The sequence below is a fragment of the Zonotrichia leucophrys genome, chromosome 9 (genome assembly GCF_028769735.1).
Source record: "Zonotrichia leucophrys gambelii isolate GWCS_2022_RI chromosome 9, RI_Zleu_2.0, whole genome shotgun sequence".
Lineage (NCBI taxonomy): Eukaryota > Metazoa > Chordata > Aves > Passeriformes > Passerellidae > Zonotrichia > Zonotrichia leucophrys.
In genome coordinates this window covers 12,914,686-12,941,266 of record NC_088179.1, presented here as the reverse complement: position 1 = coordinate 12,941,266, position 26,581 = coordinate 12,914,686, and the positions used below count along the sequence as shown (strand labels likewise).

Genomic DNA, 26,581 nt, shown 5'->3' with positions numbered 1-26,581 from the left:
TCACTTGGTTTTTTTTATTCTGATTAACAGTTAGGCTGTATAAGCTCTAATGCTCAGCCCATCTCCTCTGTGTAAAGATAATTTTAATCAATAAGGTGACCTTTACCTTAGGTTGATTAATCTTGTGCTCCTTCTTTTTCAATACCCCCAACTATGCCAGTTGCCTCAATAAAAATATTTTATTTCTCTCGAATTTCTAAAATTTGTCTTGAAAAACTTGTAGTTCTAGTGACCTGTAGTGGACTAAGAATTTGACTTTAGACCATTAAGTATAGAGAAATAAAAAAGTCATTTTTAGGGAAGAAAAAAAGGAAGGCATCTTTGCATAAAGCCTACTTTAATAATCTTTAGAATTCCATTCTAATACAAGTGCTCAAGGACATAGTTGGCAATATATTTAACAGCAAGGAGAGTCTCTTCACAGGTTGGCTTTATCTGGGATTCAGGGAGAAGGAAACCGTATCTCCCGGTGTCCCGGAGCTCGAAAGTGAAAGAGTACTTGATGCCTTGGTCGTAAGCCCAGTCATCAGAGCCCCCTGCAGCAGGGTCTGTGGGTAAAGAAGTTAAACAAAGCTTAACTGGGAAAGAGTGGCTACACATCAAATGGGAAATACTTGGAGTCAAGTCACATAGCCTGGAATGCAGAAAGGACAGATAAAAAGAGATATTTGATAAATTGATTGATTTATCCTGCTCATGGGAAAGTTGCTGTGATTTTATGCCTTTTATGAGCTTTGTTCCAGCTGATTTGTGCAAGCAAATGTAAACAAGCTAAACTGCTCCTTCCTTGTTATTCTTGTGGGGAAACCATGGGAGAAATGTCTAAGGAACAGGAGAATGGCATGTTTGCATGGAGTCTTTAGAAACACTTGGTATAAGAAGCAAATGCCCTCTTACTGAGTGGCTTTTTGAGGTTCACAGAGATGAGAAAGAATTTTATATCTGGGATTTCAGCTCCAGCATTTTCTGCTGGACAAATAGTACCCTCCCTTTTCAGTAGCTGGTACGATAAAAAGTCTCTCTTGCTAAGGATGGAGCCTCCAAAATTGCCATTTCTAAAGGAAGAGTCTCCAAAAATATTGTAAAAATTGGAAGTAACTGTTTTTTAAAATGTTTGGGAGGGGGTGGTTAACAATTTGAGGAAGGAGAAACAGGCACGAGAAGTTAGCTTCCATATTTAAGTAATTAAGAGATCTTAAATATGGGAGATATTGAGATAACCTCAACTTGGCTTTTGGCATTGCAGAGGCCAAATCCACAGCTGAGTTCCCAAGAAGGGTAGAATAATTAGTATTTACAAATTGCAAATAGGGTTGTAATTAGTATGTGTCTCAGAATGTAATGCAAAGTAAAAGAAATTGGTGTCACTAGAGTGGTTGAAGGATTCACATCATCCTTGACTTGGAGATACTGGAAATACAGAAAAATCTCAGGTCAAGGTTTTTATGTTTAAATCTAAGCTGTATATGATTTAGGAATTCATGCTCTGCATGTGAATTCATAAACATTTTACTACATCACTTGACTTTCTAGGGGGTCACACGCTTCCTGGGATCCCTGGGGAATAAATTATCCCATAATTTAGAAATTACAGGTCCCATATATTCCTCTTCTTATATCCATGTGAAGGAAGAAGGGGACTACTTAGAAAGAGGAACAAGAATCACTAGAAAACTGCATTTTATAGTCCTAGCAGTACTTAATATAGATTGTCAGTATATTTAGGTCAATACTTACAGATTGTTGTTGCTCCTGGACCATATGTATAGTCAGTGTTGTACAAACTGGCCAGCTCTTTGGAAGCAGCTTTAGCTATGGAATTCTGTAAGAAAAGGAGAATGATAAATGCAGATTTTCAGAAGTTTTCTGAGTGAATCTAAGCAATTACACTGTTGCATAAACTCAAAAGCCATGCTGGAGAAGCTTTTATTAGAAAACTGTTGTTGACCTCTCAGTGTGACTAGGTGTCAGGTGCTAAGGCCCAGCTTGTCCTGGTGCTTTGAAAAGAGTTTGTCAGCAAAGAACTTATTCTCAAAGGTTTAATGGAGTGTGATCCAGTCTGTGTATGGTCTGTTGCAGTCTGGTGTACAATCCAGGGGGGTTTGGACAGGTAAGGGGACAAGAGGTAACAGCACTTTCTAGATTAGGAAGAAACTTGTACAAGGTTAAAGCTAAAACAAGCAACCTTACTTAGAGATAAGAGAATCTTAGAGAAAAGTAATGACATGGTACAGTAAATTGCAAACATACAATACCCTTTCTTTTCCTTCTCTTCATGCAGCTATACATTCAGAGTAGAGTTGGCTCAGTCAGGGGAGTTGAACATTGATACAAGTGGAAGCAGATTAAGGTCTTATAAATATTAACAGCCAAAAAAGGCATAAATTACCCTGAAACCATATGTAGTCTCATTAATTTCAATTCATTTCCTGTGCACAGAGGGACTCATTCAACTCCCACTGATTCAGTGAGGGTTGGATCAGGCCCATCAATAGTACTATGAAGTTTTGTATGTTTGCATTAAAGACAATTACAGACTTTTTTTTGGAACGTGTGGCTTTTCCAATTCTTCATTATACAACATGTTGGTAATAAAACATGAAAACTATTACTAACAGATGATAAATATGAATGATTTTGAAAGCATATGTTCAGTATAAGCAATGGGTTGCCATATATTTCTTTATAGCTTGCAGCTGAATGGCTTACTATTCCAGGAATTTCCTCAAGGCCTTTCCTTCTCTGTAGGTTACACTCTGGCTTACATCCCAGTGGAAGATATATTGTAAAATATTATCTGTTCATCCTTATGCTTAAGTGTTCTTCTGATTTACTCAAAAAGACATATTGGACCAAGTATTTAGAAAATTTTAGTTAACTGAGAGAACTTTCTCAGCGCTAAAAAACATCACAACATGTTTGCATTTTCACTGGCAGCCTACTCTCTAGCAGAATTGCAAGTGTTTCCCCTTTCCCAAATATTGGGTTTTGAGCATTTTAGAATAATGGGAGTTTGCTCTAGAAATTTGTGGTCCTTTAGCATACGAAGGATATTTGAACAAAACAAACCAAAGCATACTTGAAGCTTGTCTTTCCACCTATAACTCTGACTGCCTGAACGTGGGATTTGTTTTCTGGCCTCTCTATCACACAAAGACAAGCAATTGCAAGGAAGTATGTTGTTGCTCTGCATTTCACAATCTTGGATCCAGGGCAATTGGAGTAGCTGAGCTCTGTCCTGTGATCTTTTTTGTTTGGTTTGGGTTTTTTCCTCTCTTTTTTAATCCCTCAATAAATTGATTTTTCTAAAATCCATAGTAATTTTTAACACATGCTGAGGGAATTGTAGAGGTTGGAGTCTGCTATCTGCTAGCGATGCCATGTTTTCTTCAGCCATCTGTTGTTTATAATGTACACATTTAATCAGCAGCTGAGACTGAGTCAAATCTCTCAATAGCAAATGAATTTTTAAATGTAAACTGATTCTTCCTCTCTTCAAATATATGCAACGTGAAAGTAAAATTTGGAAGGGTTGTCTGGTTCAATATGCAGACCTGTTGGTAACTGGTATTTGCTCTCTTTAGTTAACTGAAGTAGGAACAATAGAGCAGCAGAGCTGCTCTGTGGGGCTGTTTGACCCAGGGCATTTGTTCCACCCAGCAGACAAATGATGGCTTTAAATCATACCAGAACACATACCGGAAAAAGTATGTCAGGAAATCCTTTTACCTGAGGGATTTTTTATTGTTGGCCTGGAAGTTGTAAAAACCAGAAATTTGTAGAAAGAGCAGTTGAGATTTCCAGCTGTTTAGAGCTTAGAATCCAAATAAACAGCTTCCTCAAGCTCTCCAGGTTGGAGATAAAGGTGGTATTTTAAATGACCCTGTCTTAGTGAAAAATGTGCCTAAGCATTTATGACTTCATCATGCATATCAGAATTTTTGATATCTTTTTGTTTTCCTTTAAGTGACTCTCTAACATTTACTTTCTTAATAGATTTGCAGTCCAAAACCTAAAGGCAGAAAAATAAATTTCAACTTTATGGGACCTAATGTCATTTGTTAATAATATAATATAAATCAGCAGGAATAATATGTATTAAGTAAATACTTGTGAGTATAAATACAAAATATGAGGAAAATGTGTTTGGTTGTTTTTTCAAAATAGCTCAATTACTCAAAGCAATCCATAAGAAGGAAATAATAGGGAGGTCAATGCAGAGGTGTATAAATAGTACCCAAAGTTTTCCAAAAGGGTGAAAAGTAGTTTGGATTTTCAAGCCTGTAAATTATTTCGATTACACCAGCAAGGAGAAATTTTGTTTTCCTTTTGACCTTTGAGGATACTCTTTGTTTTTCAGTAATTTTCTACATCTCTTGATGTAATGGGCTTAACTAAATTGTTGTGGTTTGTTTGGAGTTTGTTTGTTTGGGGTTTTATACCATTAAGAATCCCTCTTTTGCAAGGAAAATGTTGCTGAGATTTATAGTAGCAGAGAAACAAGTGGCGCCCTGCAGTCGAAGAAATAACTCCAGGGTAATACCTTGTAACTGGGAGCAGAAATGGCTTTTCAGCTTTTGACTCCCAGCTGAGCTCTCAGAGCTGGTCATTTCAGCAGAAGGCAGCAGTTCCTGTGCTCATCACCCATCTGTGTTTACACTGCAATTACCAATATTTCGCTTATCTGTGTACAGAGTGCGTGAGCCAGGGAGACAGCAGAGCTGTGTTCTCAGTTGTCATTATCTGACATAATTAACAACTTTCAAACCTAGGTTTTTTCAGTTATTAGCTTTTAATGAAAGATGTGGTACTGGTGTCTTTTTCTCACCACATTGGAAGTTTGAACTGACAAGATAAATTATCATGCTAAGCATATTTTTTATGGTAATAGGTAATTTTTATGGGAGCATCTCATCTCCTTCATTTTACTCTTGTATCATCAGGGAGGATTTGCCAGCAAACTGTGACCATTTAGAAACACTCCACAGATGTTGATATGCAGCTGCTGTTTGTGGACAACTCCCTTTGCCTTCTCAATCTGAAAGTGGTCTGGAGAAGCCTTTTCACTGCTTGACTGGACCTCTTGCTCATTTTCCTCACTGGACTGCCAACTGATTTGCCCAAGGCTGATCTTACCAAGGTATTTTCCCTTCACATCCGTCTTTCACGCTTTACTTTTTAACTAAAGGGACCCTCAACTTCCTTTGCAATGAAAGGCTGAAAATGTGGATTTGCTGTTAGCTTTAGCCAAGTGAATTGAAACTTCTGAGCCTTCTTGTTTTGCCAGTAAAAACAGACTCCCCTCTCAAGGGTCCATGATGATGTGTCATTTAGTTCACTGTTCTGTTGTGTCTCATATGCTCCAAAAGCCAAGGGAATCCAGCCAGTGAGGACTTCAGTGGAATGATTTTTTTTCTTTACAAGCCTGTTTTTCTGTGACAGTTTCTACAGTGTTTAAGAAATTAGTCCCTGGTGAGAGGGTTTCCACTGCAAATCATTTGGGTCCTACACCTGTTGGAGGCTCTTGTCTATCAGCCAGATTCACACATCAGCTTCATCTGGAAGATGCTGCTACTAAACACATCCTTTTCACAATTTTAAGACTGCCAGTACAGAACAGTTCTGTTGTGGTAAACTCTTGTGGAAGAGCTGTGAGGCAAACTTCAAATACTGCTTTGCTGCCCACTTTCCTGTTTGTTGTGCTTCCCAGTTGACTTTAACAATATTTAATGTAACAAGTAGTACAATCATAGTAATACAATCTGTGCAATAACACAGATACATCAGCAGCAGATTGCAGCTCCTCATGGCCTTGTCTGAGTCTCTTAGATGTAGGATTTTTGCTATCCAGCAGTTCTTACCCACAGGTCTTCATATGTCTAAAGCATGTTCAGGACCTCACAACTAGGTACTAAGTTAAATAATCAGACTGATACTCACAGTCATGCTATATATTCACTCTTGCAGGCTGCACAGACTGTGGGCATATCTCTTTAATATTTTCTAATATGTCCTATTTTAAGTACTCAAGAGGAAGTGAAATGCTAGACCAGCTCAATATGGAAGGTTGATTTTGGTGAGTTGAAACAACAACCCATGCAGCCAGTGTGCATTCAAGTAATACAGACTGGAATTATCTTGGTTTGTAAATTAATGTAATATTAATGTGAAAGTGTAATAACACATCTACATTAATCTGAATATGAGCTGACTGCACACATGTATTTGGTGCTGAGTTTAACAGAGATGGGATTGAGCTGGAAAGGAAGGAAGGGCACAATACACATTCCTCTTCTCTCTCAAACTACAGTTCAGAGCCAATTCAAATACAAACAAGAACTGATAAAGCTAGATTTGTCTGTTGAAAATGAGGAAAGCCTAATGGGAGGCTAAGGCAAAAATATGGGCTGAACTGTTTATGAAAAGTCTTATTAAATGCATAGTTCTTTATTGCAAGAAGACAAAATGTGAATAGTAAAATAAAGATGAAAGTAGTTTTTTGGGGTGTGGAGAGATAGTGGTCATGCCAAGCATATTTTGTTATTGTGAAAAGCTAATGCTTCTGTTCCCTGTAGGAGAGGGATTCAAGTTGTATTCTGTGTTCAGGGCAATATGTCAGGGTATGGTAAAGAATGAGCCAAGAGGATTGCGAAGCAGACAAAATGTGGTTCTCCAAAAGGAGGACATATTTCTTTAAGGGTGTCATCACAAGAATATTGTGTAACTTCTGAGAAATTCCTGACCTAGATTTTCCTGTCTTGGGTGTTTTTATTTTTGTTGTTTCGATAACAGTGGAAACTTTGTGCAACTCCTAGGTTAGGGGCACAAAACAACAACCTGGAATAAAGGGAGAAAAATTTGGGGAAAATCCTTGAGAGCTGTGGGATTTATAACCTCTTGCATCTCAGGGGAAGAGTGGGAGGTTGTGGCAAGGAATGGATATACATGACTTTCATCACATTTTACACCCCAAGACCAGGCATGGTTGACGGATAGTTCTAATCCCTGGCTTTCAGTCAGTTTCAATAACTTTGTGTTGTTCTGATTTGCTGAGCAATGCAGTGGAACATGAAGAGGTTCTCTGAGTGCCCTGTTCTATCTGACAAACCAAAGCAGTTTTAGACCTTCTGCTGATTTCTTGGGGCTGTAAACAGAAAAAGTCTTTTGCGCCCCAAGGACACACTGTGCACTACATATTCAGGGAAGGAAGGTCCAGGCATTATCTGGACCTTTCTCTTCTGCAGACTTAGTGTCCTTAATCTCAAATTACTCAATTTTTGTACCTTTCTGTATCTCGGACACTGGAATGCAACATAAGCCCCATGGTATTATGTTACCTTTAATTAAATACAATGGAACAAAATGTTATTAATGAGCAGCAGACATGCGAGGTTTTGTTTAAACACATGTCCTGTTGCTCACCAAAAGAGATAAGAAATTGCAGCTATATTTCCTTTAATTTATTAGATCTGTCAGGGTAAAAATAACATCCAAGATAAGATAATGGCACTATAAATTTTGCTTCTTCATTTAAGAAAAGATTTATGATTATTTTATTTGCCCAAACAATAGCTATTAAAAGTTCAGATTTTCATTCTTCAGCATTTCTCCAAATTCTAAATTTAGACAGAACTTTTAGACGTGTATTAGAATAGAACAATATAAAATTTTAGTTTAAGAATTTTAAAACCTAGCAAAGCAGATAGATTTTTCTTTCTGCTAGAGATTGCTTTAGTAATGAGTTGCCAGTGTACTTTCTCTGTTTAATACTATGTGAAACACACTGTACTTTTAGTTACATTTCATCACATGTGCTCTTCATTCAAAAAATGGGGCAGAACTTCATGCAAATTTTTCACAAATAAGAACTTTGTGATCTTGACAACAAAGCAGATTCAAGTGTTTAGTGCTGTTTAATACTTTAGACTGAGCAGTAATGTGTGAATTATGAAGCTTTTGTAAAATATGAAGGCAAGATATTACTACCACTCCCTGAAATAATTTCAATTACAAAATTCCTGGGATATAAATTAAGAAAACAAAATCTTCATTTTAATTTAATCTTCTCTTTTAGGCTTTAAAAAAAATCTAAAAAGAAACTTCACTCTTGGCCCCAGTTTGTATTTCTGTTCAGAACCAAGACATGTATTTGGGAGTATTCATAAATCTGTCAAACCTGCACAGCACAGCAACACGCATTGTTGTTGCCTTGGACTTTTGGCAGCATCGAGGAAAGAGGGGGAATCAAAATGTGTTTGTTTTGTCTTGCTGTGTTGTTTTCCCTGCCAACAGATTCTAATTGCTAATATGCCAGAGAACTGAAGTAATTTTATTATTCATGATTGTTGATTCTTGGCCTATGAAGTGTTTACGGCTTTTATACACATTTAATAGTTTAAAACTCTCTATCTGGTTTTAAGGATCAAAAAAAAATCTCTCTTAAATGGCATTAGAGTGGCTTTTTTCTGGAATTGATCCTTTAAAATACCACATTCATCCTCTCCTCTTCTAAATAAAATGTCTTGTGTGTAAATCCAGGCCCCTTGGAAAAGGCCTCAAAACTGAAACTTTTTATGTCTTTTGTATCTGTTTTCAATTATATTTTAGTCAAGAACTGCCTCATTGACTTTACGTCAGTGAGAGCTTAGGTTCAGTAGAAAGTGGTTGAGTGAGATTCTTGCTTGCTGTTGATACCAGTTGAGTTATTTCATAGTTATTACAATCTGTCAAGCTGCTACCTTGGTTTACAGGCCATAGTGTTTTTATGTAAAGTATTAGAGGTACACACACAGCAGCCTCTGGAGGCAGTGCTGCACAGCAGAGTGGATTTCTGGATGGTATGACTGGGAGACAGAACAGCTTTTGTGTCAAATTCATTGTGCACATGGAAATTAAATAAGGCTCTGAAGTTCATCTGATGCTTCAGCTATCTTGAAACTATATTAGTTTCCCTTGTTCTTGCTAAGACTAAAATATTTTCAAAAACTGGTAATATGGACTCTTTCCAGATGTTAAAGAAACTGCTTGAAGTTAAAGGTACCTAAATAGCAAGTGATGATTTTCGCTTATTCTTTTCATAAAGTCAAAATTACAAAGAGACTTACCAGTTCCTGGTAATTTGATGGCAATTTGTAAGAGTATGAATAAGGAAACAGTAGCAGCTGGGAATAGGAGTGAATTGTCAAGTATGCCTTGATTGTAGAAAGATGTCCACGAATAAAATCAGCCAAAGCCTTGGTCTCCTTTTCAGATTCAGGTGCAGAGCCACAGTAAGTGGAAGAACAGGCGTAATCTGAGGCGCCAAGAGCTGAGAAGAAAGGTGAATACAATGAGTACCTAATGAAGAAGTAGATTGTTAGGAGAGTCATGTTACACCACGTTTGTAGGTAAGCCTTGGAAATCCTGCTAATACACATGCCATATCAGAGGAAGGAATATTTTATGGCATAGTTCAGATGCTGGGAAACATCCCATAGCAATGAATAAATATGGCCTTTACAGTGTACACAGTAGGAAGAACATGAATATGGATGTAAATACCCATATTATGGGAATGTTTTGGGATATTGATTCAAATATCAATAGTTAACAGTCCTCTCCTTGCATATGCTTCAATAGTTAACAGTCCTCTCCTTGCATATGTTCTCCATTTCTAACGCACTTCTGTGGAACAAAGTGGAAACCACTCAAAAGAGACTGCTTTTAATGAAAGCAAGCTCCTTTGGTTTCTGTTCTGAACTCATAGCTGTGTGTCTGTCTATATGTGTATATGTATATACATGCACATGTGTGTGCAGATATGTTCATAGAAGTGACTATGCTGATGATGCTAGTAGCCAAAGTTTGGCTTTTTTTTCCCAAAACTTTAACTTCCCAAAAATCAAACAAGCTACATTAAACACAATGCTTCACTCAAGCTGAAGCTGGAGCATCAGGTAGAGGAAATCCAATAGTTAAGTGTATTGGCTATTGCACTCATATGAAATTACTTGCAGCTCTTGTTAGGAGACACTTACTGCACCAGCCAGCATCAAAATTCCTGTTGGGATCTGTCCCGATGCAAGAGGTCCCGGAATTTTTAGAGCGCGTCTTTCTCCACATGCGGTCCTGTAACAGAATCACAGGTGAAAACTTGGAATCAGTTCTGACAGTTGACTTTTCCAACAATAAGAAAGCAAGATGTACTTACATTTGTCCAAGTGTAAACGTAACCATCAATGTTAACAACAGGCAGAACATAGAAGTCCAGCTTGTCCAGGAGTGTGGTCATGGCAGAGTCTTTTCCGTAGGTCTCCACAGCCTACTTGGAGAAAAGTAGGAAAAGCTGATGATGTCTTCATAGATGTGCATCTCCTGTGTGCATGTGAAGGCCTGGGTCTGGGTCAGGAGTTAATGAATGTGGTAGAAAAACTCATCCAGGCCACTCCAGCACAGGAGATGGCACCCCTGTGTTCTGACATGTGCTTAGATTTGCACTGACTTAAACCACACTGCTGTTAGAAAAGTACCTTATACTGCTAGATAAATTATAAGATGAAGGAATGTTGATTTTGAACAGAATAATAAATCACTGGAAAGAGATTTCCATCTACGAGCTTCTTGGTTACAGGCAGAACGATACTGCTGTCCACATATATTCCTGTGTCCTGACACCTTAAAGGTTTGAGTTTAATTTATGTGAGAATGAGAAATCATTATTTCCATTTTTTGTATCTGTTGTGCAGAAATTTTTTCAATGACCAGAATTATAGAGAATATTTCTAAGTAACACTGTAACACATTTCCAATCATAAATTTGTGGATGCATTTATTCATAGGGAGACAGATTTTTCCCTGCACTTTTCCAGACACAGATATTGAATAACAAACAGGAATTCCTGCAAAATCCTCTATATCCTGATTGTTCATGGTCTGGCACTTGCAATGCTTGTTCACAGATTCATATGAGTGTTGAGAGACTGTACAATGATCATGGAAATTTGCTTTAAGTGTGTTGTACCCATGTTTTGTTTACACAGCCATAAAGGGCAACACAGGGCAATGCAATGGAAAAAGGCATTTTTTGTCCTGTAACTGACAAGTGGGAGGGTGGGATATAAAATCTAGAAAAGCAGTTTCAGATCACTTGAAATAATTTTTCCTGAGTTTTATTTTATGCTTGTTTTGTTTTTTTGTTGTTGATGTCTGGGTGGGTTTCTCTTTTGAGATACCTATAACAATCCACCTTGCTCACGTTTTTCTCTATTTTTTAAAAATTGTATTTCTAGACGCACTCCCAAGTGAAATTCTGATGATACTCAGAGGTCTGCTCTTTTAAAGCACTTCTGCCTGTGGACACACTGAGCAGAGGCACTGCTGGTGTCAGGTACACCCATGAATTAAGTGACCAGACAGTGAAAATGACAGCTGCAGTGACGTGAATTGCTGAGAGAAAAATGGTACCACATACTGTCTGCAGCCTTATTAGGCACTAATGAAATCATATTCCCATTGACTCCACCAAAATGTCACTTCCAATTTCCACTGCTCCCTACACAGAACTGCATGCCTGTCTGATAACACTGAGATTATACTTGCCATCAAGGCCTCTGCCAGCATGGCTGGCTTATGTAGATTGGCTTTCCTTTTCTTGGGTTTTAGATTCCAGCTGCTGCTTCTGGTGTGGTTTTATTTATTGGTTGGTTGGTGTTGTTGGTGTTTTTTTCTTAAACTTCCAACAGAAGTTATTACAAAATTTGAGATTCAGTCAGTAAATTGCTCTGCTAAATTGATTAATCTCCTCCATCTGAGGAGTAATATACCTGTCTCTGTGAAGATGTCTGTGCAGCATTTAATAATCCCCACCTGCTTTATACTGGTAGTGAGAAAGAAAATATAAAGGACATAAAATTGTTTAATTCAAGACCTAAAGTATCCTAGTCTGAAGTGAAGCTAATTTTACCTGTGAAGCTCTCCCTTGAATATGGTTTCATATTTTAGTGCCTTTCTGTACAGCCTGAGGTGGTAGCTCAAAGGGATGTATATGCATTTGCCTCTTCCTGAGTGGAGCTTAGGGAGCTTCATTTATAGTCTTCCTCCTTTCTTGGATATATTTCCTCATTGCTGAGCCCAGGGTAGGTTTCCATCCTCCCTGTTGCCGTACTGAATTAAGCTGGTTGCAAGGAACCCACCACCTGGCAATGCTGCTGTTCTGGAGTGCATTCAGGTGCCTTCTGGAGTGCATTCAGGTGCCTTCTGCCCTTGAATTTTCTTATTCCTTATATCTGTGTGCAGAACATGGCTATGTTTATAGTGTTACTTGAGCTATTTGCTTTTCTCTCACCTTTCTCTGATTACAGGTGCAAAAAGAATTTGCAAACTGAGCAGCCATTGTAGTTGTCAGTACCTCTTAGACGCATTTCAGATTGTCTTAAGCTGATGAAAGATTACAGGTCCAAGCACAAAGATCTGGTTTAAGTAGTTACACCTTAACCCTCTGAGGTGAGAAGAAGGCATGAGCAGACATGTATTTAGAGGGAGAAAGGCAGTGCCCTGAGTTCTTGCTGCTCATTTAACCTAAACATAGGTTTTGCAAAATATTTTTTCATCATTACACTTACTGACCTCTTTCACAAACCACTGGCAGAAAGCAGGGCTGATCCACTCTCTTGCATGGAAACCACAATCCATAAAGATGGCCTTCTTATTTGCACCGCTTTTTCCCAGCTAGGAAAAAAAACAAAAAACAAAACAATACCCCAGGGCTTGAACAAAATAAATTGTATGCAGAACAAGTCAGTCAGCTTGCTGACCTATTTATACAAATATGTCATTCCTTGTTTAAATGGAAATCTGTGGTGTGCTCCCAACTGTACCTGAGCATGATAATCAAGTTACAAAAATACTCTTAATAATTTCATTTTTATTAATGTTGATAAGCTTCCCCCAATTATTTGATTACTCTGCATGGTTGAATTATTTCCTGTAGTGTCTCTAAAAGTTTATCTTGTATGTTTGAATGATACATTAATGTAAATAGAGGAAGAGAAGAAATCGAGGCACTTACTTTGAGAAGGTACATTGGCCGTCCTTCATATGTGTTCCCTATTACACTGCGAGAGACAAGGTCTGGGTTCTGAGCAGCAATATCAGCAGTCCAATCAGCTATCTGTTTAATAAAGAGGTTAAGTCTAAATCTCTGTTCCTTGGGTCCAGACTGATTAATTTGCAGATTTCAAGCCAGAACAGTCTTTCTGAGCATCTAATGTGGTCTAATAGTTAATACAATTTGTAGATTTCCACAGAGCCGCTGCAAAGATGTGAAGAGTAACTTGACCATGATTACATGTCAGGAAAAATGAGCATGTCTGTGAAAAAAAGGAGGATAGGGGTCTTATGAAGAGCTAGAACTGAAACAGGGAATGGAATAGAGTTGTTTAGCAGAGGACATGGGAGAAGTAGTGAAAAGGAAAGGAAATAAATAGTGAAGCATCTCAGCCTGGTCATTGGACTTCTGCCAGAGTTTCTTTGCAGCATTGGGAGCAAAGTAGAGGAAATAAAAGTAGGTTACACAAACTAGCTCAGTAATGAAGAGGAAGGAGAGTTTGGAGGCATTATCATGTCAATGGATGGAGCAGAAGAGGAAAAGGGAGGAAGGCTGGAAGCCCTTTGGCTGCAGAAGCTAAGGTAGCAAGCTGATAATGTGGTAAATTCTAGACTTTACCGTGTCCCAGTTGTTGTACTTCACATAGCTGTGGCTGGAAGTACGAGCTTGGCTGTCAAACTGGGCATCCAGTGCAGCCTGCAGGTTGTCAATCAGAACCCTGTAAGAAGGCACCATGAAAAGTGTGAAGAGAAACATACACCAATCCAGCAGGACAGTAAGACATTTCAGGGCCTGCCCAGCATTTGGGCTGCCCAGATTGTGAAAGGAAAGGTGGGCAGGTTGGAAATAAGATATATTAGTATCAAGTTTCTGCCTCCTGCCTCAACCTTGCCTCAAAAGGACCAGAGAGCAACAGGCTCCTGCCAATTAGCAGCTGCCTCACCCCCACACTAACAAACCTCCAGGGTGGCAACAGTTTGGTTTCAGAAAAATGGCAATGCTGAGACAGAGCATGTCTCAAAATGAGCTCTAGGCTGATCCTATGTTGCCAGCAACCCAGAGATGTTTGCCAGATGGAATTCCAGGCAAACCAGGCAGCAAGCCAGAGATGTTTGCCTGATGAAATTCCCTGTAAAACCAAGCTTCCAAATGTTAGATGTGGTTTGACAGCTCTGTTCAGGTGGCATTATCTATTCTCCAAACTACTTCATTGCATGTGAGGTGAGCTATTAAATACAACACAGAATTGAAAAAAAACCTCAACATCCGGTCTGGATTGGTTGGATCTCTCCAGTCCAGTTTTTCCTGGGGCTGATACAGAGGTACAACATATCACTTATACTCTTGAGCACCTTTTGCTTGTATTTCAACCTTGGATATCAAAAATTGAAGTCCTCTTGTTTTTCCAGCACCTGTCTTACAACTCTTACAAATCTTATTCAGCCAGGATACGTCCTTGATCATTTGTGATTTGGATAGAGGAACAGGAGGCCAGTTTGTGAGGCACCAGCAGCCTTCAGAACAAACATTGCAAGTGCCATCATGTCATGGCACTGCAGCTGCACTTCAAAAGGATTATAACAGCTTGGTTTGTCACAAGGACAATCCACTGGTTTGTCAGGGACAGCTTCCAGACATTCTGGCCTTTGATTGCAGTCAAAAGATTTGTGCACAGACCTGGAGCAGTTAATGAATATTACAGAAAAACTAATACATGTAGAGTAAGTCCTTTGCTAAAGAGGAAATTCCACTGAATTTCTGTGGGATTCTGATTCTGTGGCATTCCTGTGCTGTATGTGCACTGTGGGATTATTGAAAACCATTTATTCTAGAGTGTTTTTAGATTCAACAGTGGGGCTGAGAGACAAAAACTCTACTCTCAGCCAAATGAAATAATGAAAACTTGATCTAATACTACTGACTTTCAGTGTCTGAGTACATGATGTTGACAGACTATACTTTACACATCAAAGAAGCCTGATAATGAAGTTGGGCAGATCCATTCTGCAGTGCTTAAGTGGAGTGAAAGGAGAAATTAAGACAGATAACCCCACTCCACTCCAGCTCAAAGTCAATTTCTCATCCTCAGTTCATGCTTGCGCAGTGATTGGAAGATATGAAGTGAAGAACGGGGTCAGGCAACTCCTCGTTCTCCTTATTCTTCCATTAGTGCTCCTCACTACAGAGCTTTTGTTCCCAGTGGTGTGTAATGTGGTAGTGTGCTCTGTTCTCTCCACTTGTGCTGCAGTCATAGTCAGTCAGCTCTCTCTTTGAAGACATCCTCGCCATGGATCTGCTATTTGACTTCTGTCAGCCCAAGGCTATCCTGGGAATCTGTTTTCCATGCTTCCTTGGCCTTTCACCTGTCTTCTGTCTGTCACCTGTTGGGGTTTTTTGTCCCCCTAGCTATTGTTCTGCAACTCACTGGGGACCTGCTCATGGTAGCCTTGGGGCTCATAATTTTATTTTCTGGCTTCAGTTCCCTGTCCATTTCCCTCATCTGGTGTATTTTCTGGCTCTTTCTAGACCTTTGCTCCATGTTGTCTGTAGTAGGAAATATTTCAATCCCCATCCATACTCCAGCCTTGTGTATTGCAGGGAGCTTTCACCTCAAGGAAATTTCTGTTGCTGCATCTCTGTTTCCTGTCTCTTGTCTCTATCAACATTTCATCTCACTCCATCAATGCGGAGTAGTTACAGTCCACTTGAACTGTCAAAGAAAATCTGAACCCAGTAGAGGTATCCATAGGAGGGATGAAGTTTGTAACAGGAAATCAGTTGACCATTATGAAAAGCTCAAACACATCCTCCATGGTATTTAGTCCCCTTCTATTCAAAGTACAGTCAGAACAAACTTACTGATATTCCATTCCACTTTCTTTCAGAAGATCTTCAACGTTAAAAGTCTTCTCAGCTTCAACTCGGAAATCAACTTGCATTTTTGGCCTTACCAGTGTGACAGAGTCTGGCTGCCAAAAGTCAACCTGAAAGAAGAGCAAATGAAGACATAAACAAGTAAATACATACATGTGGCTGTGATTTTTTAGATTGGTGTATGTGTGCTGGTGAGGTTGTGATTAATATACTGAATTTCGTGCCTATCCTATTACACTGATTCAGCATTGCTTCCCACAAGTAGCAACCTAAATTTTAACTGGAAATGGATTAAGATTTTCTAAAGGCCTTGCATTTTATATGGCAGAATTCTGGAGATGACAGCAACAATTCCACAAATTGTCTACAGCCTCTGCATTCATACAGAATTGTGAATATTATAACTATATTTAAATTTTCATATATGTTTAATATATAGTTATTTTACACAACTATATCTACATTTATTATAATAAATATATATTATTTATACATGTATAACAATATATATTATTTATTACTATATAAATTTATATAATAACTGTATTATATTAATAACTATATTTATATTTTCTTTCATTTTTACAGCTTCTTTCATTTTTTTCTCAGTTTTTTGCCTACAAATGTTAGAGAGAAATTAACTCAACATCAGGTGTGAACTGTATGAATATTTTACATAAATCATCTGAAAAAGACTGTTGTCTGTAAGAGGGCTTTTAAAAGAGATCACTGAAGTTGATATGAGGAACCTGTGCCTTTGAAGATGTTTCATTCCAAGTAGACAAACAACAGTTATTACTACTTCAGTTATTTTTGCTGAAGTAAGCATCCAGGCCTCTGGATTTAGTGCTCTGTTGAAGGCCAATGGAAACAGAGATGATTTGCCAGCCCGATGCCTTTTCACCCTTTCATCTCACAAAGGTAAAAGAAATTTGGGTTGGTTATTCATGAATTATGTGTCATCAAATTAGGTGATTGTTCCAGAATATACAATTACATCAGTCCTGATGATGACTGCTTTGTATAACAATGGTAGTCCAGGGATCTTTTCTTAAAAGAAAAAGAAAACAAACAATCCTTTGATACTTCACACTTAAAAGCAAGCATGGTGTGTATTAATTTCCTTAATATTGGCAGCACCATTTCAATAGTATGTTGTTCTACAGAAAACTGTTCCAGCATGCTGTAGTAGCCTGTTGATGATAGGTCTCCACATCTGTACTTCATTAAAAATACCATCCTTTCATCCTACAGCTAATGGTGTCTTTTTCACCAACAGCTATTTTACAACATCAAAGCTGAAGAGAAATATTGAAAACACATTTGCTGTCTTTGTTGTTTTTCATCGTGTCATTGTGTCATCATATATCTACATCAAGGTCAGTGAGAAACTTGCAGCTTAGAGAGAAAGGAAGCTTTAAAGGAAAGTCAACAGAAGAAAAGATAACATGAGAGACTAGAGGCCAAAGGAAAATTCATTTTGCTGGCAGTATAAATTTTTAGATTATTTACAGGAGGAAAATGTTTCGCCTGTAATAGTAAAAGTTCTGGTAGTTGGAATTTCTATGATTTATCTAACACATTCTTGAAAGCACCTCACACTGAATACAGCATTTAAGAATTATTTTTTCTATTAACAAATTCTGGTGGGCGCTTTGACATTCAGATTGGGTAAACCAGACTTTCTTGGAAGGTATTTGAATGTTTTGTAGAGCTCTAGTTTTATCATCCTGTCCTATTCCTTCCAAAGAAACAATACAGCTGACTTGAATGAAATCAAGATTGAGTCTCTAATTCAGCAGCACAATTAAAAAAAATCTGTTATTTGAGCAAATGGAGAAATATTTATTTCAACTACAATATAACCACTTCCCCAAGTCCTTTACCTCCATGATTCTGGCAAGGAAATTGAGGATTTCCACCTGCTCATCATTCTGTGGAATCACACGGAACACCTTCTGCCTGTAAGGGGCGAAAAAGATTCAGTTTGAAACAGTTGAAAGCCTTTTGATCATTGGAGAAGAAATCACAGATATAAAACTTGATGTCTGTTCTTACCCATCAAAGGAAAGATCCTGCAGGTGAGCAGAAACAGATGCAGCACCTATGAGAACCAAGAGTGCCCACATTTTCTCAAACAGGCCTTCTGTTCTTTTGTGCTGCTTTTATAACTTGTTTTGTCCTTCTTTTTATCAGTTATACACAGAACAACCCACTGATCAACTGATAGTTTACTCTTTTGGCCTTGTTTTATTTGCATACTATTTATAGCGCATGTTTTCCTCTACACCTGTGAAAATAGCTGAAAGTCTCACAGAGGCCTGGCTAAAGAATCTTGCTATTTGAGCTGGAAAACTCTTGATATGACAAAGTGAATTTAATTTACTATTTTTTTTCTGTTTTATGTAAACTTAGATATTTTTTAATAAGGTGGTTGCTGAATTACAAACTTTATAATATTTTGTTGTTGCTTCATGTAATGGTAGATGTCCATCAGATGTTGTTGCAGTGTGCCTGGTCTTAATCACAGTGTTCCTCTTCATTAATAATACACGTTTGACTTTGACATATTATTGTCAAAGAGGAATCTACCAATTGGGATATACCAATAAGCTTTCCTCCCCCCCCCCCCCAACGGAGAAGGAAAGCACTGAACTGGTTCTGTGCTCACTTCACTGAAATTTGTCAGGCCTCTGCAGAACTGAAAGAGCAGAAATTTCTAGTAGCAGTAGGGTTGTACCTGTACTGCATGTGATACAGCTGTTGATTCTTGTGCATTCTCTAATTTCATCATGTGTGGATCAGAGGTAACTATCTTACAGGTTAAGCAATACTGTGGAATTTACTAAGAAGATCAAATGAAATGTATTCATGCTAAAGCATTTTTAACTTTCATGTTGTGCCTACGCTGAAGAACAGTGATGTGTTTGCAGCAGTGCACTTGCATCTGTTTAGCTTTCATTAATGAGTACTTGGCATTGAATGCAACATTAATTGTCTGTTGCTGCTCTGTCCTGATATGACTGATGTTTTCGACAGGGAGCCTTTAAATGAATCAGTGAACAAATAAATAAAAAATGGAATTTACGAACTCAGTTCTGTCTCCTGTTATGCCTAAGTAACCTGGCAAATTAAAGGAGTTCAGACAGAAATAAACTCTGCTGTGTATTACACATATGTGAAAATTTATTAAGAAAAATATTATAATTCATCTCAGATTAAAAGACGTAGTTACAGTTTCAAGGTACAGAAAATTTAATTGTCATTGAGCATTTTAAGAATGTGGCATCAGACTTGACACCTAATTTTTTATAAATTTATAAAAAATTTAGTGAACTCTGGAGCCAGTTCACTAAAGTATAGGTACAGAATAGGTAGAAATATAATTTTAAATCAATGTTCATGCATATAAATATGATCCATTATTAATACTTGCCTAAAAGGAGAGTCAAAAAGTCTACTGGGCCTACTTATTGAAAACTGTCTTTGCCAAACCATAGAATTTAAACTTAGATTGCAATTAATGGCCTTATTTGTAGCACTGCAAGCTCTTGCCCAGTAATAATCTTACTGAGAGACAAGCCTCTGAAGACAGATGGCACCAGGAGCTGTTCTGACAGTGTCAAAACAATACTGCACAGTCTCCAGAAGTTTTAATTTTATGATGATGAGATCATCACTACAGATATCAAATAAAAGGGTCTGATCCCATAAAGACAATTGCAAACACAATAATGTGGAGATGATCAAGCACAGAACTTGCAATGAATAAATGATCATGAGAAGTAATCAAGCAATTTGCAGATGTCACCATTCCCTGTTGAGAAGCATTTTGGAAATAGAAATTGCCAGATTTTAAAGTCTGAGTTTACTTTTAATAAATTGCTTCCTTACTTATGCAGTTGGAGATGATGGGAAGTTTTTTGGTTTTATGTTTGGGGTTTTTATCTTCAAACAATTAGTGATGTAGCATTGACTACTGAGTTGGCAAGCATCACTGAAAACCAGAATTTGTAGTAGCAGTTTTTGCAGTTTCCATCCCAGACTACATCAGAAAAAAACACTGACCTGGAATCCTACTTAAGTGATTTATTTTGCATCTCAGGATGGATATTTGTCAGGTTAGTTCATAAATTAGCTCTAAACATTGTCATGTTCTTCTAACTGTATAGTATAAATGTTTAATACTTGTATATATACTGGATAAAGGGGCAGCATAAGGATAAATAAAAGAGCAAATCAGATTTGGTTAAGCCATCTGTTCTTTTTAGCCTCTGATTACAAGCCAACATCATCAGCTGGCCATGGTTGAGTGAGCCTTGGCCTATCACAGAGAGCAGAGCATTACCTATATCTGAATAGATTCAGAAGGAAAAATTAAGTTTTTGTAATCAAGGAAATAAAATCCAAAAGGAGAATGTGTGGTAATTTCCTTCAGGACAGGCATTTTGTCTTATACTTACCATAACTGAGGCTAAAAACAGTGTCAGCAATTGCAATTTTGTTGTAGTTGTTTGTTTTTTAGATGATTAAAAATACAGCCTCGTATGATGCTGTCACTCACAAAGAATATTCCCTCTAAATAACTGGCTACATTCCAGTGAAATTCATCTTTGTAGTAATTTCTTATTTCAGTTTTTGGAATAGAATTACTCTGGTACTCCACTTTGAAAAGCATATGAAGGCTAACCACAGACTGATAAAAGGAAAAAATACATATCAATGTTAGCATTTCAGAAGCATCCTTTATCCTAAGAAGCCTTTCATCCCATTTTTATCAAACTGAGTCCAAAAGTCTGAGGATAAATAAGGTCTGTTTTCATAGGATTTTCTGTAGATAAGAGATTTCCTGAATCCAGTAGTTTGTTGATCTGCATTTTTAAAAAGTCTACCATTTTTTAGTCACAAAATATAGTCAGTTCTTACAATCCCTGATTGACAAATTTATCTTCTTAATATTCTTTAATATTTAATATGTTCCAAAAGATAAGCAGTGTGCAAATCTTAACACTGCTTATGTGTGTTATGTAGCAAATTCCTAGCATGTGCCCCAGACCAGGCACATGTATTTGATGTATGGAACCCTCTTATGATCATTTATTTGTTAGGGTAATATATTCTAACCTTGGTTTTGAAGAGTAAAACTATTGAATGTATTCTGAAGACCTTTGAGAGTACTTTGAAGAGGCCAGGATCAGCAGAAGCTGCTACCCAGCATATGATCCAAGCTTTCTTGGTACTTTATTTATATATTATTAATATTCTTTTAATTCATCAAAGGCTTTTTCAACTTTAGGGCCCTGGGACGTGCTCATATCCTACTGTTTTGGTAGCTATGTGTAGGTATCTTCTCTTTAAATTTTTTTTTTCACATTTGCAGATGCTACTTAATAGGCGAGCAGGTACTGGATAAGAAGATAAAAGAATGGAAGTGATGGGATTAAGGGTATGGAGCAAAAAAAGAGGGAGCACTCATGACTTTGGGATGTGTTTGTACTTTTGTTATTGACTTGTCAGGGGAGAAATATATGAACTTGTAACTTGTTCTTTTGTAGAGTCAGTGAATTCTTGCCAATGTATCTCCTGAGAAATAAGTATCATATTTTTACTATTGGCTTCTAGGAATCAGGATTGACTGTAGTATTGCAGCTTCATTGTATGATCCATGCACAGCTTGCTTAGGGTTTAGAAAGTGTTTTATTACCCCAACTAGAAGTCGAATATATAATATGTATCCAAATTGAAAAAAATGTGTGAAATAGACTAAAATAGAAGCAGTGAATAAAGGTATTTGCAGAACCAGAATTCCCAGAAACCAAGCCCCGAGAATCTATTTAGTGCCAAACAGAGAGAAGATGTTTAATAAAGCAATGAGAAAGACTGACCTCACAGCCATTGGTTATGGACATGTGCTCAATCAGCTGGTCCTTGGGCTGAGCTTTCTGTTGTGTACAAGACTGTGGCCAGTTCTCATACTTGAGATCATTCCTATGCCATGATCTCTGGGAGGCTGGCAGGGCCATGGCAGGACTCAGTGACAGCTCAAAGGCACTCAGAAGGGTAAGGCTCTCCTCCTTACAAATTTAAGGCACTGAGATCAGCATGTGGTGTGAAGTGAGATCACAACTGCAGCAAAAAGTTCCTGCTTCAGGAAAGTACAGGAGTGAGTAGACACTCAGTGCTCTTACTATTAGAAGCCAGTTTTGTCTCCCATCTTTGTGCAGGTTCTATCAGGGTTTAGGAGTTTCTCTTCTGGGGTAGATCAGCACATCATTCTCACCTACAAATATCTCCAACAATGCCAGAACCAGATGCTGCTGAGGTGGTGCTAGAATTATTCTGTAACAAGACCCAGGAGTGTCTGCCCACTGCTGAGGCCTCTCCAGGGTGTGTAATTCAGACTATTAGCATGTTGTCTTCCTCAGTATTCCCCTAATTCCCATCCTGGGCTCTGCAGGGGCTGAGGGTAAATCAGACTGTCAGTGTGCACTCATCCACCTCCAGTTTTTACAGAATGATTTAGACTGACAGATGGATCTCCATTTCATCCCACTAAATATGATCCAGATAGTGATGCTCTGTTGGTGTTAACCAAGCACAGCAGGATCACCACGAGTTGAAGCAAAGGCAGATGAGAGTTATCAGGAGAGTCCAGGATGCATCAAAAACATCAACAGGAAATGTTCAAGGAAGACAGTGGACTGAGCAGCTTGATTCCACCCTTGGGCCTAACTGAAATTTCTTTTTACAGATTGGCGGGTAATTTACTGTTCTATTTTGCTGTTTGTATGTGATGGCCCTCATGGGTGATATAAATTATGAACATTTTTCTCCTGCATAGCTTGTATTTCATCTGCAGGCTTGATAAATCTGAAGCCTAGTGCTTAGACAGATCCTTCAGCTCTGGATGATTTTGAAATCCAGTGCCCTTTGCTGAGAAACAGGTTATATCAGCTGGTGTTATACCTGAGCAAAGGTCAGGGAGTCCTACCACTTCAGAAAAACAAGACTATTTGGAAATTAATAAAGTTTTCTGTTCACATCTACTGAAATAACCCAAATTCACAAGCTACAGATGAAAGTAGAACTCTACTATAATCAAATAAAACTTTGGCTAATTCTCTGGCGTCCTTCCCAACAAAACAGACATGAAAAGACCAATGCAATTATTTCCCTTCTTACTTTCTAGAGGAGTTTGGAGTTAGACTTCAGAAAACATACTAAAAAAGAAAACAAACAAAAAAACAAAGCCACACCAAAAGAAGCATGTTAAAATACCAAACAAAAAAGTTCAAATAAATTCTGCACATCAATTTGTTCATGTAAAAATACATTCCTTCTTAAACAGACTTAAACAGTTATTAAACTGTTATGAATTGATCAAGAGTATTCATAAAACTCTTCTCAAAGCAATTAATTGGACTAATAATCTCTACTTGGATAGCCTTATTAAAACATACTAATTAAAAAACTAGTGAGAGCTCACTCATTACAAGAGTATGGGGTAGCAGATTAAGTTGAATGAATTAATCTTGCCACTCTTTGTTCCTCTGTGAACATGTAAGTAAACAAAACTCAAACTGAGCAGAGAACCTGTCTCACTTAAGCAAGTGTATTAATTATTTGTGGGATATCACTGGGAAAAAATGAACAACAAATCAAATCCACGCTACTGAGGGGCGTGGAACCAAATCTGACTGAGGATTTTTTCCTAGGTTCCTTTTATTCAAAGAAGGAGTTCAACTACAAAAGGTAACAGTAGACTTTTTAAAGAATCAATAATTTGCTATTTTTAGTAAACAGTAGGTTTCATGGAACAAAGGAAAACACAGAGTGCAAAAACTTTAATCCTGTCACCATAGACAAATTTCATTTCCATGAATTCATCTGAAAATAAATTCAGTAAGACAAATGTCTGTTAAACTTGTATGAAAAGAGCCTCAATGAAGCAAAAGAGAAGCAAGCTTCAGAGCATAAAGTGCACCATTCTTGGGAAGTACTTTTGCCTGCACACATGGAAATATTAGGCATCACAGATAAGATAACTGTTTTAAATTCACTATCCATATTCTTCTGTATTACACCCAGGCAACTCCAGATGTTTAAATGATTTCCTTTTTTTGCTTGGTAAAGCACAATAGAGAGAAAATATTCCTTATACCAACTTGATTTGAAACAATTTGTAAAACTAGGTAGTAATACACAAATACTGGGACTGAGCAGGTCCAGTTTTGGACACAGGCTTTTTGCTACTAATTTTTCTCTGCTTCTTAGTTATATTTTGGTGCACTTCTCAGCTTGCAACCCTGAAATCAGATCTACTAAGAAGGGGTGAAGGAGGAGTAAAGGGGAGACCATGCTTTGATCCACTTCCTTCTGAAACATCACAGCTACCTGAATTCCTTACATTTTCTGTGAATTATTTAAAACATTTTCTGGGGGAAAAAAAAGAAAAGTATTTTGATGTGGAAATGTTGCTGTAGTAGTGCTTCATAGAAAGGTAGAAAAGCCATCCCAAGGCCAGTGCTGTATTCTGCAGCCTGTATGTCACACCCATGATGTGCTGTGAATAAGGACTCCAGCCATGGAGCAGCTCAGCTGCTGCTTTTGTGCAAATGTCATCAGGAAATCTGGTCCAAGAGCCTGGCCAGATAAAATAATAATTAAAATATGGAACATAGAGTCTTTAAATATTGATATAAAATTACTATTTTCTCCCCTTTAAAGCTCCATAGTACTCCTACCTCACCCTGAGAAGTTTCATAGTGAAAGGTGATGTTCCTTCCCTGTTGTGGTTAGCTGACTTTTACTACTATGCAGCTTCTAGAAGAGTTGGGGAATATTTTCCTCTTGGTTTGCTGCCAAAGATTTTCCTACCTTAGCAAAGCTGCCTCTTGTCTTGTTCAGTACGTTGCTCACATTTGACTTTGTTTTCTCACTGGAAGGCTTAGAACAGAATATGTGAAGTTTGGGATTTTGCTTGGTTTTGATTCATACAGTTTTTAATTAATGCTGTTTTTGTCCCAGTGTATTTTCTGAATTAGGTAAATTGCTGAAACTTCTCTCATGTTTGAAGAAACTGGTATTTGTTATCAATGAGGAAAATGAGAACAGGTCATGATGTTCAACATCTCCCTGTCACTGAAAAACAAGCTTCTGGAACTTGGACTAAGAGATGTTTGTCATGAAACAAAAATTACTACTTTGGCTTACTGGAAATAATTCTGGATCAAGACAAGGATTTATGCAGAATAAAAGGTGAGAGGATACCCTCTTCATCAACTTTCTCTTCATTATGCTCTAAGATGTGACCCTAACATCCACAATAGTTAGATATGTGGTCTAACTTACATTTCACTAAATTCTAATGGCTTGAATGGTGGGTGGGTGGGTGGAAGTGGATCACTTTGTTCAAGGCAGATTTTGCATGGGAATTTCTTGGAAGAAAAACCATTAATTTTAAACCCTTTTGTGTCACTTCTCCTTTGACACATATTCTTGTCTCTTGATAGCCACAAAAGAAAGGAAGAACCTGCTTGTATCTTCTCCTCACACACCTGCTAAGAAAGCAAATCCTGCTTTAGTCATTGATGCCACTTGGGCATTTTGCCGTAGTTGCACAGGAGTGTCTAGTGGAGCCTTCCACTTAAATGACTGTTCTACTTTTCCTTTGGAACCAAAGAACCACAGAAATTAATGGGAACACACAGTGGAAGCAAGAGGTATTCCAGACCTACTAACAAAAGCAGCATAATGAAAACTGAAGACCTTGAATAACAATAAAATAATCGAGTTGGTAAAAACCCAACTGATGGAGCTCTCATGTGGAACATATTGTGTCTACGATGTTACAGGTCATTTCCTTTGTCTTTCTCTATAAACATGTTTTCCAAATGAGTTTCAAGTTGGTGCAGCTGCTTCAAGCCCAGTATGTTGAAAGCATATTTGTATGACAGATGACCAGCAGCTGCTGTTGGAAAATGGACAAAGCCAAGGGTAGATGTTGCTTGGGAGGATGAACTTTGCTTCCAGGCAAAACATCTTCCTCAATATTTTGCTTCTCTATGAGTTTTTCATTGAAAAGGCTGGCCCAGTGACACTAAGAGGCCTTTTTCTTTCCAGATACAGCTCTAAGAAATGTAGCAAAGAAAGAAGAAACAGACATCCTGGTGGACACTTTGGTCAAGGTACTGAAGGACAGAGGATACCTGTTGTTAATCTCTCAGGAATCGTTCTCTCTGTTAAAGAAGATACTGCCATTTTTTTAATACTGTCTCTGATTTATTCCTAACCATAGAAGTACTTTGTATTGAAGATCTGGAAATGGTGTATGTGGCAATACACATACCTCTGTTCCTGAGGCAATCTAATCCATTTAACTGTGTCCTATCTCCTGTTTAATTCAGACTTTTTTTTTCCTAGCCTTTTTTCCCCCCTTCAAACACAGTTTAGTTAAAATACAGGAAAGCTATGCTTTTAATGACTAAAAGAAATATAATTTTCCTTTCTTTTGATTCTTGTCTAAAACATTCCATGCTTGTCCTGAGAAGGAGAGAAAAACACCACCATCCATTTAACTGGCAACACTACATGCATATTTTGTATTTAAATCTGTCAAGATAC

General features: G+C 37.8%; 1 protein-coding gene and 1 long non-coding RNA gene across 2 annotated transcripts; one reads left to right on the top strand and one right to left on the bottom strand.

Moving 5' to 3' along the window:
- Positions 1 to 321: 321 nt before the first annotated feature.
- On the bottom strand, positions 322 to 18,117 carry CPB1 (carboxypeptidase B1). Its single transcript, XM_064720963.1, has 11 exons — positions 18,017 to 18,117; positions 17,845 to 17,920; positions 15,944 to 16,068; positions 13,703 to 13,802; positions 13,046 to 13,147; positions 12,604 to 12,705; positions 10,190 to 10,300; positions 10,017 to 10,107; positions 9,105 to 9,307; positions 1,738 to 1,822; positions 322 to 548 (listed from the first exon to the last, which is right to left on the bottom strand). The coding sequence occupies exons 1-11, from the start codon at positions 18,085 to 18,087 to the stop codon at positions 361 to 363; spliced, it is 1,254 nt and encodes a 417-aa protein (XP_064577033.1). The 5' UTR covers positions 18,088 to 18,117; the 3' UTR covers positions 322 to 360.
- Positions 16,572 to 25,795, top strand: LOC135451594 (uncharacterized). Its single transcript, XR_010441373.1, has 3 exons — positions 16,572 to 16,879; positions 24,986 to 25,216; positions 25,471 to 25,795. It is a non-coding gene; the product is annotated as an uncharacterized LOC135451594 (long non-coding RNA).
- The last annotated feature ends 786 nt before the right edge of the window (positions 25,796 to 26,581 follow it).

Excerpts from the sequence above, each read along its gene's own strand:
- CPB1 (XM_064720963.1), bottom strand. The coding sequence starts at position 18,087 with ATGTGGGCACTCTTGGTTCTCATAGGTGCTGCATCTGTTTCTGCTCAC. Across the intron at positions 10,108-10,189 it reads ACGTTTACACTTGGACAAAT|GACCGCATGTGGAGAAAGAC; the intron begins GTAAGTACATCT and ends ATTCTGTTACAG. Across the intron at positions 549-1,737 it reads TCCAGGAGCAACAACAATCT|ACCCTGCTGCAGGGGGCTCT; the intron begins GTAAGTATTGAC and ends CTTTACCCACAG.